The sequence below is a fragment of the Vipera berus genome (assembly GCF_964194415.1).
Source record: "Vipera berus genome assembly, chromosome: 6".
Lineage (NCBI taxonomy): Eukaryota > Metazoa > Chordata > Lepidosauria > Squamata > Viperidae > Vipera > Vipera berus.
In genome coordinates, this window is record NC_138208.1 from 21,630,502 (window position 1) to 21,648,558 (window position 18,057).

At 33.1% G+C, this 18,057-nt stretch overlaps 1 protein-coding gene across 1 annotated transcript in view; it reads left to right on the top strand.

Moving 5' to 3' along the window:
- GRM8 (glutamate metabotropic receptor 8) overlaps positions 1-18,057 on the top strand; it is a gene marked incomplete at both ends in the record, with an annotated part of 557,094 nt that overhangs the window by 445,952 nt on the left and 93,085 nt on the right. Inside the window, one exon of the mRNA XM_081331179.1 lies at positions 3,876-4,012. Within this exon, the coding sequence (XP_081187305.1) occupies positions 3,876-4,012 (137 nt within the window). The remainder of the gene's footprint in view (positions 1-3,875; positions 4,013-18,057) is intronic.

An 18,057-nucleotide genomic window follows, 5' to 3' on the forward strand; every position in this document is an offset into this window, starting at 1 on the left:
GAAAGCTAACTATGTGCTCTAGATATTTTATGAAATGAAATTATGTGATAATGAGACAGTAAAATTGCTTTGGCAATTTTGTAATAACTGAAGTGGCAGGTTCCCTTGAGTTCTTGTATTCTTAGTTTTTACATAATTTAAAGTTAAGAATGCTATTTAAAGAAAAGCGGAAAGACACAATGTTTCTACAAAGTAAGCTTTCTTTTATTAAACAGGACAATAACTCTGCCATCAATTTGTAAAATTAAATTTTGGATAGTAACGTCTACACGTCCCTAGTGAAGTAAGAACAATTGTCAAGAAGGTGACAGTCGTCTCCGGGGATGGGATGGGATCACGAGGCATTTTGTCATCTGACTGAATAGTTATTATTCAGCTTCTATCAATACACTGAAGCCCCCAGATAGTTAAGAGACCTAGGGTAAATTTTATGTGATTTATCTTACAACAACAACAACAACAACAACAACAAATCTGGAAAGCTGTACTGGAATGACTGCCAGGAGGCTCCCACTGTAGTCCTGAACTTGCTATTTAAAATGTTCTCCTTACTTTGCTTAATTTTATGTTTGAGTTTATTGGGCTGACCTTTCTAATCAGCAGTACAAAATCTATGTTACCATTAATTATGGACAAATGGTAGGTGATACTCCTGCGACACAAACTTTGCCTTTCGTCTTTTACTTAACTTAAAACATTTTGAATTTTTTGTTTTTCGACTAATCTTTTGGGGTAAGATGATCTTGAATGGTCAAGTCACTAAGCCTTAACTTGTACAACAGATTTTGGGGCTGAAAGATTTTTGATTGTTAAGTTAGTTAAGACTAATTGTTCTATGAGATCTGGAGAAAGTGATAAATAAGAGAGTAATTAAAGTTGGGGTAGGGAGAATCTTGGGCCAAGAAGATGTTAGGTGATAGTTTTCTCCTTTAATCACCAATGACATCTGGCAAAGTTGTATTGTCCACAGTTCTTTTATCAGTAGTCCTTGTTTAGCGACTCTCTCATTTAGTGACCATTCACAATTATGATGTTGATGAAAAGATAACTTTGCAACCAATACTCATCTTTACAATCTTCACCTGTTTGTAAAGCAAAGGAAAACTGAAGTGGAACAGTCACAGTTTCACTTAGCAACCACTTTGTTTAATGAGCAGTTCACTGGTCCTATTTGTGGGTGATAAATGTACCTGTAAATATGACAGAGAGGAGGATGTCCTTCCTTCCTTCCTTCCTTCCTTCCTTCCTTCCTTCCTTCCTTCCTTCCTTCCTTCCTTCCTTCCTTCCTTCCTTCCTTCCTTCCTTCCTTTCTTTTTCTTTCTTCTTTTTCTTGCTTGCTTGCTTTCTTGCTTTCTCTCTCTTTTTTTTCTTGCTTTCTGATAAACCTGATTTTGAAGCAAATTTTTCTCAACAACAAACCCAACACCCATAGAATTGTCATCAGTTTTAATTTTTCTCCACTTCAGAACAGACTGTAATTCTCCTGATAGGATGGAAGATTCTGTTACAGTCATTCACTATAAATAAATTTTTAGAGTAGAATTCTTTTTTTTGCTTGTTTTAATACCTGGAGAACAATAATTTTCTATTTTAGATTGTTTGAAATGCTGCTCTGTTTCTGGGATTTCACATTGATAATAACTTCATTTATCACTGAATTGGATAGAGTAGAATGTTCATTCTATCGCCAATGCGACAGTTTCATATTAGAATCCTTTCATTCCACTTAATTGTTGATAATTTTTGCTTTGGCATTCTGTCTTTTACATAAGCTCTTATCATTTTATTAGCTCTCTTTTCATTTCAATTTATTGTATCTCTTCCACTTGAACGCAGAATAAAGGCAAACAGATTTTGTTCTCCATTTTTAAATATACCTTTTGGGGTTTTGAGGACTGTAAGTTGATATAGATGTTTTTCCTTTTCTATTTTACCCACCTGTATAATTTATTTATTTTTTTGCATCTGACTATCTTGTGGCTCCATTTAACTGCCAATTAAAAAGGAAAGCAATAGTAAAAAAAAAACAATGACCCAGCAATAATCTACCTTGGCACTCAACTCTGATGATGCAAATTAGTAATAATGATAGGTGAAGTATACACTTTAGCATACTCTCAATATGGCTTCATTTGATCTATTTTTATTTTATATTCTGGTCAAAATACATTCTTCTTTTATCAGGAATTGCTTGCTTACAAAGCCGAAAGGCTTGATTATGTGTAAGTTTTTTATTCCCGGAGTGAGAGCATTGTACAAATATAATTGCATATTTAAGTGCATTTGAAAATGTAGGAATATATTGGCACTGATTCTTCTGATGTAAATGGACATCATTATATTTTTTAAGAATAATGTGGGTAACTGGCTAATTGGATATTTGGTGCTCAGAGTGAAATAATCACATGTATTATGTGGGTATGTTTTTAATTTTATTCAGGAGACTCTGAATTTTCTACTGCTTTAGATATATATATGAATTTACCAGTAGTTTAGAAACCATCAGGAAGAAAATGATAATGGGGATATTTCATATTTTATGGTCATGGAAAAATGATGCTGTCAAGGCTGGAAGAACATTTATTTTCTATTAGTTATATAATGGTCTAAAGAATTGACTCCTTTTTCTATATTAAAAGGAGCATTTTGTCACCAGCTGCACTTAGATTGCATGTATTAATTCAAACATATTTCCTTTTTCTGACAATTGCTAAATAAATAATTAAAATTAGTTATGAATTGTATATATTAGCTTTATGTAGCACATAAAATATACATTTTTCCAGATTTTTGTTGTGATCTGCCCACCGATCAAATTTCATTCAGTAATGGTCAAGATTCATCTACTTCCTTTGTTCATTGTACAATCCCAAATCTTTTCAACATAGTTGGAGAACTCCATGAAGCAGAAGATTCTAACCAGCATTTGGGGAAATTCCAGGCAAATGGGCAGAAATCTACTAATACAATGTTGGAGACTGTACCAATTCTCTTTCTCCACCACACCATTTCTTTAAAATAATTTACGTAGGACATAAATATAAGAAAAGATATGTGAAAAACAATTCAGCAATCATTGCATTCTACTTCAAGAAGTGATTATTTTAATTCCAATCTTTTATATTAATGCCAGACTCAGGATCTGGTATAAACTGATACATAATGTCATATAATATTTCTTATATAATCACAGTGAGATTTGCAAGAAAGAAATACCAAATTCACAAATAAACTAAGAATTAAGCAGAATGCTGACTGGCTGACAGACTGTTGAATGCGGGTGGAGGAAACATAAAACAAAGCACTGGAAAATGGCATATCTGGAGCAACAATTATTTTCCAATAAATTGGAAAATTGACTAAGAGCATTTCATTGCAATTCCAGCCTTCTCTTTATTACATCATCTCTTAATATTTACATTCCTCTGGGTTCATGAAAAGGTGAAATGATCTAATGCCTAGACTAAGTGAATACTTCACTATAGACATATAAAATAGCAATAGAATCACCCAGCCTGATTGTTGCTGAACCTGGATACAAATTAAACTGTACATGCTGACTGTATATGCTCTGATAATGTGGCCTCTTATTCACCAGTCCCAGACTTTTTGAAATAACTAAACAATCAATAAATCTAAAAACAGTACAAGAAGTTATATTAGATTCATTAATTAATACTCATTGGTCACTATTTGATCTCTGACACTAGCTTCCAGACTCATTGATAACTATTTGATCCCTGATACTTGCTTTTCAGAAGAATATCATATTTTTCAGGATTCTTTTGGTTTTCTACTTTAGTGGCCAAAGTGATGTAATTCTATTCCAGTAATAAATTAAGTTTATTAGGTAAGAATTTTATTATCTTTCATAGGGAGTGCTGGAACACCTGTCATTTTCAATGAAAATGGAGATGCACCTGGACGTTACGATATCTTCCAGTATCAAATAACCAATAGAAGTGCAGAATATAAAATCATTGGCCACTGGACGAATCAACTTCATCTAAATGTAAGTTTGTACTTTTGTTTAATGATGTCATTTCATAAACATGGCTTAACTTAAAAGCAATGATTTTTTTTTAAAAAATGTATTTGTTTCTTGGGGCTTCTGCATTTATTTAAAATGAGTTTCAGTATTAACTGATTTATTTATTTAATACTTAGAATGAGCCACTCAACTCACAACATGCATTTGATAAAGAGAAATTGCCTAGAAGCCTGTTCCAGAGAACAATGTATTTTCTTAGAAGACTGTTGGAATTTTCCAGTTTGTTGGCATGCTGTAAGATCTTTCAAACATTCACTATAGATAGAATAGCCTTCCTGAAAGTAACACCTCAATGACTACTAATTCTAATTACATTCTTAATTCATCCAGAACCAGTGTGGAACCAGCCCATTAATTGTCAGGAAAGGATTGCACATACATGAATGTGTTCTTCTATCTGTCAATATTCCATTGAAAATGCTCAGTGACAAACCAACTGATGATTAAGTAAAAATAGCAAATTAATAAATATCATTTAAACAGTGAATTTTGATTGCCCAAAAAAGATTCATATAGTACTAGTTTATATTGTAACAGGCCAATGATAAGAATAACAAAATAACAGTGGTTTACAAATGATTACTACTCTGAGGCTACTTTGCCATAATTATTACTGCTCTACCAACAGTAATACATAAAATAGGTTCCTATATCCAACTACTAGACCACTTTATTATATTTGCTGTTAATTTTTTACTCTTTTCTGGCAAGAGGCTATCCAGTTATTGCTTTAATTCAAGCAAAAATATGCAGTATTTGGCTAAGAAGAAGTTTCTTGTTATGCCTAAAATCTTTGATGCAGAAAAGTATAAGACTAAAATGATAGAACATTTTTAAATTGCATTATCATCATGAAGGTATGGTAAATGATGTTTTCAATGCCTTCAATATTTTCCAATAATGTTATGGTTTCCGGTTAATTACTATTCCTATCAATAATAATTTCAAGAACAATTATATAACAATTATATGGATCTTTGAAAGGGATGGACAAGTAATATTTTTAAAAGATTAAAGGAGAAGTTTATGACCCTCATGGCGCTACTGAAAAGCTACCCTGGAATTTTCCTTTACTTGGATGACTCTTTCTTATATTGTAAATTGAACTTTAATTATTGTCATTTTAATACAACTATAGAGAAATTTTACCCTCTTGGCTTTTCCTTTTAATATTGTTTTAAATGTTATTAGACCTTCCCCAAACATTGAGATTGTTTTCAAAGTTCCATATAATTCACAGATATTCTAATATTTGCTCTTGAAATTACTATCGATGGCAGATGTATTGAATTAATTGCTTAACTTCTAAAGTTGCTGCTGCTTATCCAACTATAAGATATACAAATCAGAGAAGCTTTAGGAATAATATAATGAAACGTTTTTGTCCAGTATTTCCCAAAAAGGTGTGCTCAGTGGACATATTCTTTCTAATCAATTTTAATTGCCAGGAGTTTTGACGTATTTGAAGTGATATATCACAAGTAATTGTCAGTATCTTTCATAAATGTGTGCTAGATATGGCATAATCTAATTAAACCAGTGGCATTTGGGTTTCATTCTGTGATGTGCAATATTTAAAGTTATTTTGGAAGGCAAGTTGTACTAAGTAAATGGGATTTATTCCACAATAAGTATATACAGAATTTGAACCTTGACTTATGAAGATTTCAGTTAATGCTAATCTATTCAACTACTTTGAAGAAATATTTTCATCCACATGAAAGAATGTCTTTTTTGCCGACAAATAAAATAATTTCTTTAAAAAAATTATAATGTTGGGAAGAACTTGTGCATTGCTTTGTACATCAATTCTCTTTTTTATATTTGGTTACTGTTAAATTTTTGTTGAGCTTCTTACTCCTTACATTAAAAATGTATTCACCTTATCAAGAAGAATGTTATAATTTAAATCAACAGCAGTTCCTAGAATGGTCCGATGATCATATAATGGCATAGAATAATTCCAATAAGATGTGTAGTTAAAAAAAAAACCTGTGTGTAAAGAAAACCTAACCTCATATCTCATCTTCTTTTCTTACGGGATTATCCAAACAGATAAAAATTCTGTACATCATTAGCTAATATCATGCACCATTGTTAACCAATTCTTAATACAAGAGTTCATTACAGACTTTTTAAAATAAATGTTTTGATGCTTATTATACCAATCCTTCTTATGTATTTAATCATAATTCTAATGGTAGCATTTCTGTACGTTACTTATTATTTGTCAGTATCAAGAGACCCACTGCAGTCAATTTAGAGTGGAGGACTTTGTTTCCTTGGAATCATTAAGATAGCTGAATGACATTTTGCCAGTTTTTCTCAAGTTTCTATTACTTTATATTTAAAATGCTGTTCAACTTTCTTTCTGGCAGTTATTCTAATCTTATTCTAATCTATTAACGGTAATAAAGCTGATAAAATTGTTTGGATGATGAAATGGAATAATTTCATGTATACTTCTCTAAACCTTGTGGAAACAGAAAGATAGGGCTTACAGGTCATGAATATGTAATTGTTGTTTACTGTTTGTCTATTACTGGCTATGGCTATACAACGTATTACTTAATTAAAAGAAATAAGTACTGCATGTAGTAGGTTTACCAATATATTTGCTTAGATTCTAGCTATAATATGTAATCACATATGTTTCTGCTTAGAAGTAAGTTCCACTTAATTTAATAAGACTTTCATTAGGTTAAATACAGTATGTAGGGTAGTAAATATACTATGTTATACTTCTAATATTTTGATATTTGTTTATTGTTTTTATTTTATTTTATTTTATTTTATTTTATTTTTATTTATTTATTTTATTTATTATTAAACATACATGCTGGTCATCTCACCGGAAATGATTCTAGGCAGCTTACATTCATTCAGTTTGAATGCATTATAAACCATTAAAATAATAAATAGAATAATAATGACAATAATAATATGCAAAAATGTTTGTAAGATGCAACTAATGGGAATATCATCATATACATGGTTTCTCAACATTGTTTTCTAATACTAAATTGAAGTGGTGAATGTCAAAACAAAAAATAAAGATCCTAATACTAAACCTAACTCATTTTGTACCTGGTCTCACATGTAGCAAGTCCTACCTCAATGTTCTAGCTTTAAAAATTCTGACAATTACAATATTAACTCAGAGAAGCTAATGTGTATCTACCATATGTCAACAAAGGAGTACAGTATTGTAATAACAGGCTTGCATAAGCATGATTGCCAAAGATAGGTACAAATATTGCACAAACTCATAATGTGATTCTGGTTTAGTATTATGGACAAAAAGCATCATGTAGTGTGTAGTTTACAGAATATTGTTATATGAGAACCTAATCATTCTTGCTTATGCTAAAACAATCCATGACTTGATCCACTGTGTGAACTCAGGCATAATTTCCTTTTGTTTGATTTCTTGTTCTTTATATTTTACTATTTGTTTATCATGTAAATTTAATCAGAGATATCACAGAGGCAGGGAGAATTAAGGGGACCAATTTGTTATTATTTGTTTTGCTCTTTTTATTGCTTCCATGATTTTTTTTTTTTTAAAATCCTAGTGCAGGGGTGTCAAACTGCCAGCCCGCGGGCCAGACATGTCAGGAGGAAACCGCACCCACCCCATTGCGGGCAATGGGGAAAAAGCTCTGACACATCACACAACGTGACGTGACATCACGAGTTTGATATGTCTGTCTTAGTGTATAACTCTCCCCTAAGGTTACTTCAGTGATTGAGGGGCAAACAAACAAATAAATAAAACAACAGACATGGTATTGCCTCATCATTTTGCAAGCCCTCTTCTTTTGTACATGCATCGTAACATGTATGAAAGTAATATAAGAAGTTCAGTATTTTGGCAGATTGTCATCTGAAATTGTGGATCTATAAAAAGCAACATGGGAAATACTGCTTTCCTGGGGAAGGGTACCATGTTCATGACCCAATATGGTACACTTTTTTTGAAATTTGAATCAGAATACTCTTATCATTTGCTTAACTAATCACATAATAAGGCTATGGAAAAATGGGGGGGAAAGATGCAGTTTTGTTGTGTCAGAAGACTGCAAGCCCATTGAGGAATGTAATGGCTTTCTTTTAAGATTCTCAAAATATATGATCAATATATTTTATTGCAAATTTAACAGGGTGCAACTTTCAAGGAATTCTAGTTCTAACAAAGAGATAGAATTGAATGGCTTTCAATTTGCAGTTCAAAGTTGCTTCAACATGGATATCCTTTTCTACACTTTTCCTGCTCTTTCTCTAACAATTTAACCTTCTAGGACAATTGGATACTTCAACAATTTCTGAAATGTTTACATATCAATATATTTGAGTTAGCAGAAAACAGCTGCAAAAATACAGACATTAGATGACACAAAAGAGCATTTTCTGTTTATAAATTATAGCATATAGACAACTGACATATTAGAAATATTTAAGTAGGTTATGAAGTAGCGCTTCAACTACGATCCTGGAAAGTTGCAGTGAATCATATTATACAATAATGGCTGGTTAAAACATTGAACAAGTAATCTGATTTTGCATGCTATATTTGGCATAGTAGCAAAGTCTTTGCAACTAGTTTTCATGATAGGAATATTCAAAATACTCTGATGTTAAATAGCACAAACATATCTTTTTATCAGGCAAAGGGACAAAATTTAAGCAGTGGAATCTATTTAATCAAATTAAGGAATAAATCAATATCAACGGATAGTTGTATTCTGAGAGAAGAGCTGGAAATTGTAGCCAGGACATGTTAATCCTGAATACTCACTATCATGAGACTTAATTTTTCTTTTATTGGTGCTGCATCAAATATTTACATTTATTTTACAGCTAACTGTTTTTCTATGGACATCAGAGTGGTTTCTTCAGCCTGTTGTGCTGCTACTATTTCTATCGGAAGATGCTGAGTCTGCCCTGGAAAAACATTACAAAATCTCGAGGATATCTATGTCAGCAGATTTTGTTGACATCTGGATTTCCTTTTAGTTTCAGAAATGCTTTCTGCCTTTACCCCTTAGTAATGTAAATGCTCCAGGCACACTCTCTTCACATTCTTTTCCAAACTGATATAGTTGTTAGGAAGATAGATATTTTTACTTAAAAAAATAACAAATACCATTCAAGATTAAAGTAAGTTTTTTTTTCACTTTCTGTGAAACATGGTATGTTTGACTCATCAATAATTTGTGCAGAACAACAGCTGACAAAAATGGGAAAAGTCTACATTTAAACAATCGTGCAAATAAAGGAAAGCTGTTGAAGCAAAGCATTTTCCATTCTCCGGCCATCATACGATGTCTTGAGATCTTGCAAACAATTCTTTTTGTATGTCTCCTTAGGATAGCTTTATAAAATACACAGGTAGTTCTTATTATTTATATTAAATCCAAGGACATTCTCCCTTTCTGCTAGAAGTCATTCAAAGTGACTAACAATACAGAAATCTGGTAGATACAGTCAGTGCTTTTTTTGTAAAAGAAAAAGGTGCCGGAACTCACACATGTCATACAACCCGCCTTGCCTACCCTACAAGGTTCCATTCAAAAAAGGTGCCGGAACTCCATTCTGAGCGTTCTATGAGAAAAAAAGCCCTGGATACAGTTAAAATCAATATTGACTAATTCAAAATAAAGAGAGCTGTGTAAAGGAGAAAGAGAGGAAAGAACAACTCTGAAAGGAAGGGACCTCAGAAAGTGAGGACATCTGTAAGAAAATCTGTTTTAATGATCCTATGATTAGATAAGTTCATATCCACAGAAAGCCAAGTTACAGATATGCCGGGTGGGAATTTGAAGAGTTGAAGTTGAAGTTCCTACATCTTAAGGGTGCTGAGCTTGAGAAACACTAATTTAGACCTTTAAAGCACAAACACAAGCCCTTTCAAGTGTTCCTAAAAATAATGAGCAACCAATGAATGTCTTTCAAGATAAGGGGTGGATGGTAATGGTGAGGAAAGAGTAATGTGTTTCTGGCATTAAGCACAATTTGGCATCTCTCTTTTGTGTTATGTTCTTACTAAACCCTGAGAAGGAGAAGGGCAGTTTGTAAAGCAAAGCTAGAATTACCTGTTTCAAAACTGGGTCATTTTTGCATGTATTCATGCACAAATTTCTTGCATATTCAGCAAAAAAGGTATGCTTTTGCCTTCAAAATATACAGTACCTTCTTGCATTTCTAAATGAAAGATATAGAAAAAATATGCATTTTATAACTAGTTTTATTTTAAATTCAGTAACTCTTTGAGCTACACATTCAGAGATGTGTGAATATCCAAAGGATCATTTAGTTGTGATCTGCATGTTAATTTTGGGTATGGTAAGCTAGTCAGGTATCTTCAATGTCTCTAGATCATTAGCTGAGAAAACCTACATGGATACTTCTGATATCTGTGTGAAGAAACAGCCAATTTTAACAAGCTAATTTTCCTTTAAAATTCTGTCCATGTTTTACCTAAGGAAGTGGAACTTCCAAATTTGCAATGGCATTCAATTTACAACAAAAACCTAGCATGCACTATGGTCAGCATTCATTTTTTAGGCATGGAGAAGTGCTGGTAACTCTAGTTCAGATTTGACAATAAACTTGTTTGGGTGGACAGGTCAGTCATCATCCAAGGCAGGGGGAGTCAAACTGCTGGCCTGTGGGCTGGATGTGTCATCCCAAAACCGTGCCCACCCCATTGCTGGCCATAGAAAAAAAAGTTGTGATATGTCGTAACACATTACGTGACATTGCGAGTTTGACACCCCTGATCCAAGGTATCAGGGGGAAAACTCATTAGAGACAGCACACCACAAAAGTCTCACTTTAAGATCCAGAAGTTTATTAGAATTTAGAACACATATTCAATACTTACATTCAATAACCCATTGCAATGAAGAGCAAATGAACTAGCAGTCAAGTGGATGGCTTGTGACCAAATGGTCCCAATCCCATCCTAACTTCATTCTTTTATATCTTAAAACCACAAACACATGGCTGCTGATCTTGCAGCAAACAATAATCAGTTCCCTGTTCTTTCTGTTAATCACATCTTTCCACATAACCATTATAATGTGTTGGTTTGAAACTAGCACTCTGCTGCAAGTATTACTTCCTCATTTCCCATACATCCAAATCTCATATTCTAAATATACATATAAAATGAGCAAACTTGCAAATTCATATTGAGCAAGACACAGCTACAGTGCAAATTACAAATATTTCCTTTAAATTATGACATATGTCATAGTATGGACTTTGGTTCAGTACTTTTATAACAGGCATAAGGCCTAACTCAAATCAACTAGGCCTCAAACATTTACGCTCAATAAACCAGTGTTAAGCCAAATATAGAAAACATTAACATAATTTTTCCTCTGACAAAGGCTAAACACTTAGGTAGCCAGTGTAATTCAGTTCATTTCTGCTCCATGGCTGATCTTGTTTCACTGCCATAGGTATCATTATTCTTGATACATTTTAACTTCTTTTTTCTGACAGCAACAACAAATCATTTAATAAGTAAAACAGGGAGTATATGTCTATCAACAATTACATTGATTTTTGTAATGAATACAAACCGTGAACAAGAATCTTTTTTAAAATCATCTTTTATTTATTTAAGCATCACACCTGCATACTGCTCACCTTCACAACAAATGTGTAGATTTAGCAACTTTGAATACTCAGCTTTATATTTCCAAAGCAGATATAAAAACAAGCCTGCAGCACTTGGCATTCATAAATTAAGAAAGCCAAGCGCCTTTCTGATTAAGAACAAATCTATTTTTAGGATTGATTCACATACCAGTGAATGTTATAGATATATGTCTCTAGATATCAAAATCTAGAACGTGCCATAAAATTGGAGTATTATTTGATTTTAAGGTTTGTTCTTCTGTTCTTGGGATGCAAAATAAGGGATATGCATATGATATATGATAACTTGGTCCTGTTGTTTCCCGCAAAAGGGTACAGACCACTGCTTCATAAGCTTTACAATATCCTCTCCACAATTTTATGGGAACAGCAACTTAATATGCTTCCAAGGCCATTTTAATACAGAGAAAGTCTGCTGTCACTGATTCAAAATCCTGGAGTTGGCTGGTTGCTTAAGAGTGCTCTTTGTATATTTGTTATTTTTGTATGGACTTTTCATATGGATGTTATTGGTGTTTTTTTTTTACTTGTAAAGCACCTAGAGTCACTCAGACAGTAAGATAGGCAAACTATAAATTTGATTTCTAAATAATAATATCCATGGAGAGAAAATAAGGTCCTTGTCATAGGTTTCTTGACTCCACCTTCTCAGAATTATCCAGAATACAATGTGGTTAGATAAGAAACTTTGGTGTATTCTAGACTGATTTCTCTCTGTCTATTTGAGAATGAAATTCCCTTTTACTTCCATACCAATTTTAGTCCAGTGCTTCTTTCCCCCCATCTTTCTCACAGCTTAGTGGGCACCTTGCTTTGTGCTTCTTAGACATGTTTTAAGGTGGCAGTAGTTGGTTGATATGATCTGTATTCATCCATGCATGCATAGGATCAGCTTCCTTGAAAAGCCATGCCACATTACTGACTGCTCTATCGTTTAGTATTCTACAGAACTTTTTTTTTTGACCATAATAAAAGGAAGATTATGTAATTTTCTTCCATTTTCTTCATAAGTCTGCCAGGTCAGGAAACAGAGAAAGGATTTTACTAATGCTATTTTACTGTTGTAGAATATAACCACAGAATCTTGATAGCCTGCCAAGAGTATACTCAGCCAGAATGAGAAATTTGGATTTTTTTTTTCCATGCCTTCTCATTTTACAAGACTGAATTATCATTTATTTTCTCTTAAAAATCCTTACATCTTTTAATCGTGTCTGTATCCTGTTGCTGCTTTGGTATTAATACCAACTAAAATATGTCCAAAGATGAGAGCTCCATTGGATATTGTAGCATGCTGTTCCATTATATTTTATTTATTTATTTATTTATTTTATTAAATTTTTTGGCTGCCATCTTACATCTGGACAGATTACAATATGGTATTAAAAAGATAAAACTATACAAAACTTATAGATTATATATATATATATATATATATATATATATATATATATATATATATATATATATATATATATATATAGTGTGTGTGTGTGTGTGTGTGTGTGTGTGTGTGTGTGTGTGTGTATGTATATGTGTATATATGTGTATATGTGTGTATGTGTGTGTGTGTGTGTGCTAATGTTATATGTTTGGGGCATATTCAAGATATGCTAAAAACTATTAAATAATAATAATAATTTCTTATTTTGTAAGTCCTTTTGCAAACATCTTCTAATATTTATTTTGCTTATACTTTTATTCATAATATTTTAATAGAGGAGCTGTCAATGGCAAATGCATTTTCCAGGCATATACACTATATATATATAAAAAATCCACAGATTTATCAGCAAGGAAACTAAAATGAGAAAATGAAGTGTAGTTTAGTCAAATAGTCAAATAGATGCAGTGGTAGTTTTTGTTTTGGTTCTGTTCTGTTCTTCAGGATGCTTCCTCTGGTTTTCTGTGTAGCTCAAAGCCAAGTAGCCAAGGGATAAGCAAATTTGCAAGAATCTTGTCAGGCAGGCTTCAATGTTCGATAGGTCTTACAACTGAGCATGACTCGTGTTCTCCTTCTTTGATAGAATCTGAGTCAACAGAGGACCTCTCTGCATGAAGAGCAGATGCCAAGCTGAACAGGCAGGTCAAATAACTATGGGTAAAGCATGAGCTTTTGTAGGATTTGTCTTTAAAACAGCTACAGTGGAATGGGATAAAATTCATAATAATTCAATATCCAATTTGAATAGGTAGTATGGGACACAGCAAACTTAAAAGTACGGGGTCTTCAAATGTTGAGTATTCTGAAATGGAATACTGGCAATGGAAGGCAGGGAACTTGAGCCTGAACAACTGGATGATTTACTGCTTTGTTTTTACTGAGGGAAATATTGGAAATGGATACCGCATCTAATGATATAGTGGCAAAATGCATAGCCAATTTGTGATCATTCGGAAAATATCCAATAAGTACTCTATAAAGCATACAATGACATCAGTATTGCCCTGAGAGAAATCTGAGACAATGGAATATGGATTAGCATTAGACATAGAAATATTTTAAGTTTCTGGGAAAAGTACATCTGGTGCAGTAGCTAAGCAAACAAGTATTTTAGTTTTATCATTTCACAGACAAGGAAAGCTGGATTTCTTCAATGAAGCATGAGGATGTTTTGAAAATGCTGAAGCAGAAAGGATGTGAAGGGGAAAAATAGCTTTGAATAAGACATAAAGTTATGACTTGTGCAGTGATACTTCTGGCATTGTTGTCACTTTTTCCTATGGTCCATTGCATTAGATCTAGGTAATATTGAAGGCAATCAGAAGAAAATCAAAACAATAAAATGGTCTGAAGATACTTTTTATGCTTTTTGAAAATTAAATTTATTTTAATCCATTAGTAAAATTATATATTTTATGCTATTATCGTTAATTATTATGAATTTATTTTCTGGAACTTTCCTATTAGAAGTAAGAACAGGTTTAATTTTCAATACAGATAGTGTATAACACATATGCTTGAAAGTTAATTAGGAATAACTTAACCCATATTAATCCCATTAATCCTAATTATTTTAATAGAAAGTGAAGCTTAATTCTTTCCAGTTTAGAAAATTATGATTATGATTTGGGCTGATCAATGTGTAGAGTCACAGAAAAAACTTGAGTGTTTGTGATGCTGCATATAATAGAGAACTTTCAATGTGAACAATCCTTGCACGCTTATCATGTATTGAAAGGTTTGATGCCGTAACTGGCAGAATCCCACAATAATTACTGATATTGTGCAGTGTGGCACAAATGCTCAGAAACTTCATAAAGAAATGCAAGGCCAAAGCAATACATGATACATTTTCTCAACATCATTTCAATATGGGAAACCAATAAAAGAAACCTGAATACAGTATATGTCAATACACAAATACACTTCCAGATTGGTTGAGTACAGACATACATAGAATTTCAAGGTAAATCTCTATGTAAGTCTGCATAGAGCTTTGCATAGAACAATGGTAGCTTGCTTTGAGTAAAATTGGGCTATGATTTGGCTTATGCTATATAGTCCAGAATTGAGACAATCCATTATTTGGGAATATAAAGAGTAGATCTTGAGGAAAAAGTGAACATAGAAGTGAAGGCATAAAAAATTAAAATAAAAGTAGAACAATTACAATGGATTTTCTATTGTTGGTGAAGTAAAGCATTTGCAAGGACAAATAGAATACCTAGCAAATGGTTCAGGACTGAGTGAGCTGGGAATAACTTTATTATATTTTTGGAGGTTCATCAAGGGAATGTGAGCAAACATATTTTATTCAGATCTCACTATATTATTGGCAAGGAAACTGACACAAATATTGGCAATTTATACATGCATTCTTTAGTGTACATTGATACATTAGATGGAGAAAATTTAAGATAACCTACTGCTTGCATGAAGGTAGTGGGCAGAATGTGGTCTTTTGTTAAAAGATACATATATAAGAACATAATATAGAACATGTTTTTGCCTAATTTTATATGGTACTTTCAATTTGGTATATCAGGGGAAACATATCTACAAGTTGAATAATGTGGGAATGAGGTAGTTATGCAATTTGTATGGTAAAAGAATCTGGATCCTCATTTTACTCACCTGGCTGAATCAACCTTGTGCCCCTTCAGGATTGATCTCCAGGTTGTGGATAGAGTTAGCCTGCAATACTGCATTGTAACCACTGCACCACTCCTATAGGGATAGGTAGTTAATGATATCAGTTAATGATAAATTTAGCTGTATTTTCTTTCCTTTTCTTGTCATGCATCTTTAATTTGTTTTCTTTATAGTTATATCTTTTCAATACTTTGTGTAATGTTGCTTACCTCGAAAGTGAATTGAATGATGGTTACATGCATGTAAACCAATACAAAGGAAAGATAATAAATGGAAAATAAATTCAACTTGGGAAATTACTACTATAAAATACAGGTACTCCTCAACTTAAAATAGTTCATTTAGTGGCCATTAAAAGTTACAACAGCACTGAAAAAAGTGAACTATGACCATTTTTCACATTTATGACCATTGCAGAATCCCCAGTGTCATGTGATCAGAATTCAGAAACTTGGCAACTGATTCATATTTATGACAGTTGAGGTGTCATGGGATTATGTGATTACCTTTTCTTACAAGCAATGGGGAAGCCAGATTCACTTAATAACTGAATTACTAAATTAACAACTACAGTGATTCACTTAACAACTATGGCAAGAAAAGTCATAAAATGGGGCAAAACTCACTTAACAAATGTCTCACTTAGCAACAGAAATTTTGGGCTCAGTTGTGGTTATACGTCGAGGACTACCTGTACAGCACTTCTGCTAAGATAGCTCAGGAACAAGGATGCAGCTGAAAAGTCTTAACAATTAGTTTTTTTAAAAAAAAGCACAGCAAAAGAAAATAAATTTTCCTCTCTTGTTTCCACTTGTTATTTTTATCCTCTGAATCTACTAGTTTGATCCAAAAGACACATAACCTACTGATATTAAAATGTCATCTTGTCAATGCTAGCTATTAGGATGGTAAAAAGTCTTTAAACAATAGGTAGACACTGTATACTTTTTGTCCAAAAAGAATTAATGTCTCTACTAGTCCAAATAAGAAGACTGAACTCACCTAATTGAATATACTATCCAGAGACCATAATTTATCTTGCTCAACTGATTTGTTATGGGCCTGTGTGAGGTGTTACTGGCTTTATGTATATTGATAGAATTCTTTGCACTAGACTGATATAATTCACTTTATACTGGCATTTCATACTGCTTGGAGGCCTCATCTAGCAGTTTTAGAAGCTGTAAAATACACATTCAGGAGCCTCTTATAAACATGCCAAATAAAGCCTTGGATTCATGCAAAAAGGAGAATCTATCTGCTTCACTTTAAACCCCAGAAGAAAGTATCATCATTTTGCAAACCTGCTTCGAAGAGGTGCTTTGCTCAAAAGCATGTTAACAACAAAGCATTCCTTTCAAACTTTGCTAGATCATTTTTTTTTACAGCAATAGGAATAGCATTTAAACGTATATACCCTTTACAGCACTCTCTGGGCAGTTTACAATGTAGAACATTATTACATATTTCCCCCAATAATCTGGGTCCTCATTTTATCAACCTCAAAAGAATGGAAGGTTGAGTCAACCTTGAGCCTTGTCAGAATCAAACTCCAGGCTCTGGGTAGTTTGCCTTTAATACTGCACTTAACTACTGTGCCACCAGGGCTCCTTACTTCCCAATAACACTATAAATGAATATGTCAAATGCCAACATTTAAAATACTATTTGACATATGCCACAGGAAATAAAAACATTGCTTTTATAGTTTGTTCTGTGATAATTATTTCAGATGTGCCATTCTTTAAAGACTATAAGAAGGCATGAGCAAATTCAGTCATAGTCAAGAATTTTGGAAAGAAGACATGTACAGTAGTCTGGGAAACAATTGAATTTTGGCAAGAATAATGAAAGGGCAGTTTGAAACCATATTAAAAACAGTAACTGTGAAAGGGACCTTGGAGTCCTAGTGGACAATCACTTGACTATGAGCCAGTAGTGTGCAGCAGCAATACAATCCTGGGTTGTATAAACAGAGGGATAGAATCAAGATCACGTGAAGTATTAGTACCGCTTTAAAAAACCCTAGTAAGACCACACCTGGAATACTGCAGCCAATTTTGCTCACCATATCACAAAAAAGATGTTGAGAGTTTGGAAAAAATTCAGAGAAGAGCAACTAAGATGGAAAAGAAAAAAAATAAGGGAGACATGATAGCAGTGTTCCAGTATCTGAGGAGCTGCCACAAGGCAGAGGGGGCCAGGTTGTTCACCAGAGCACCAGAGGGAAGGATGAGAA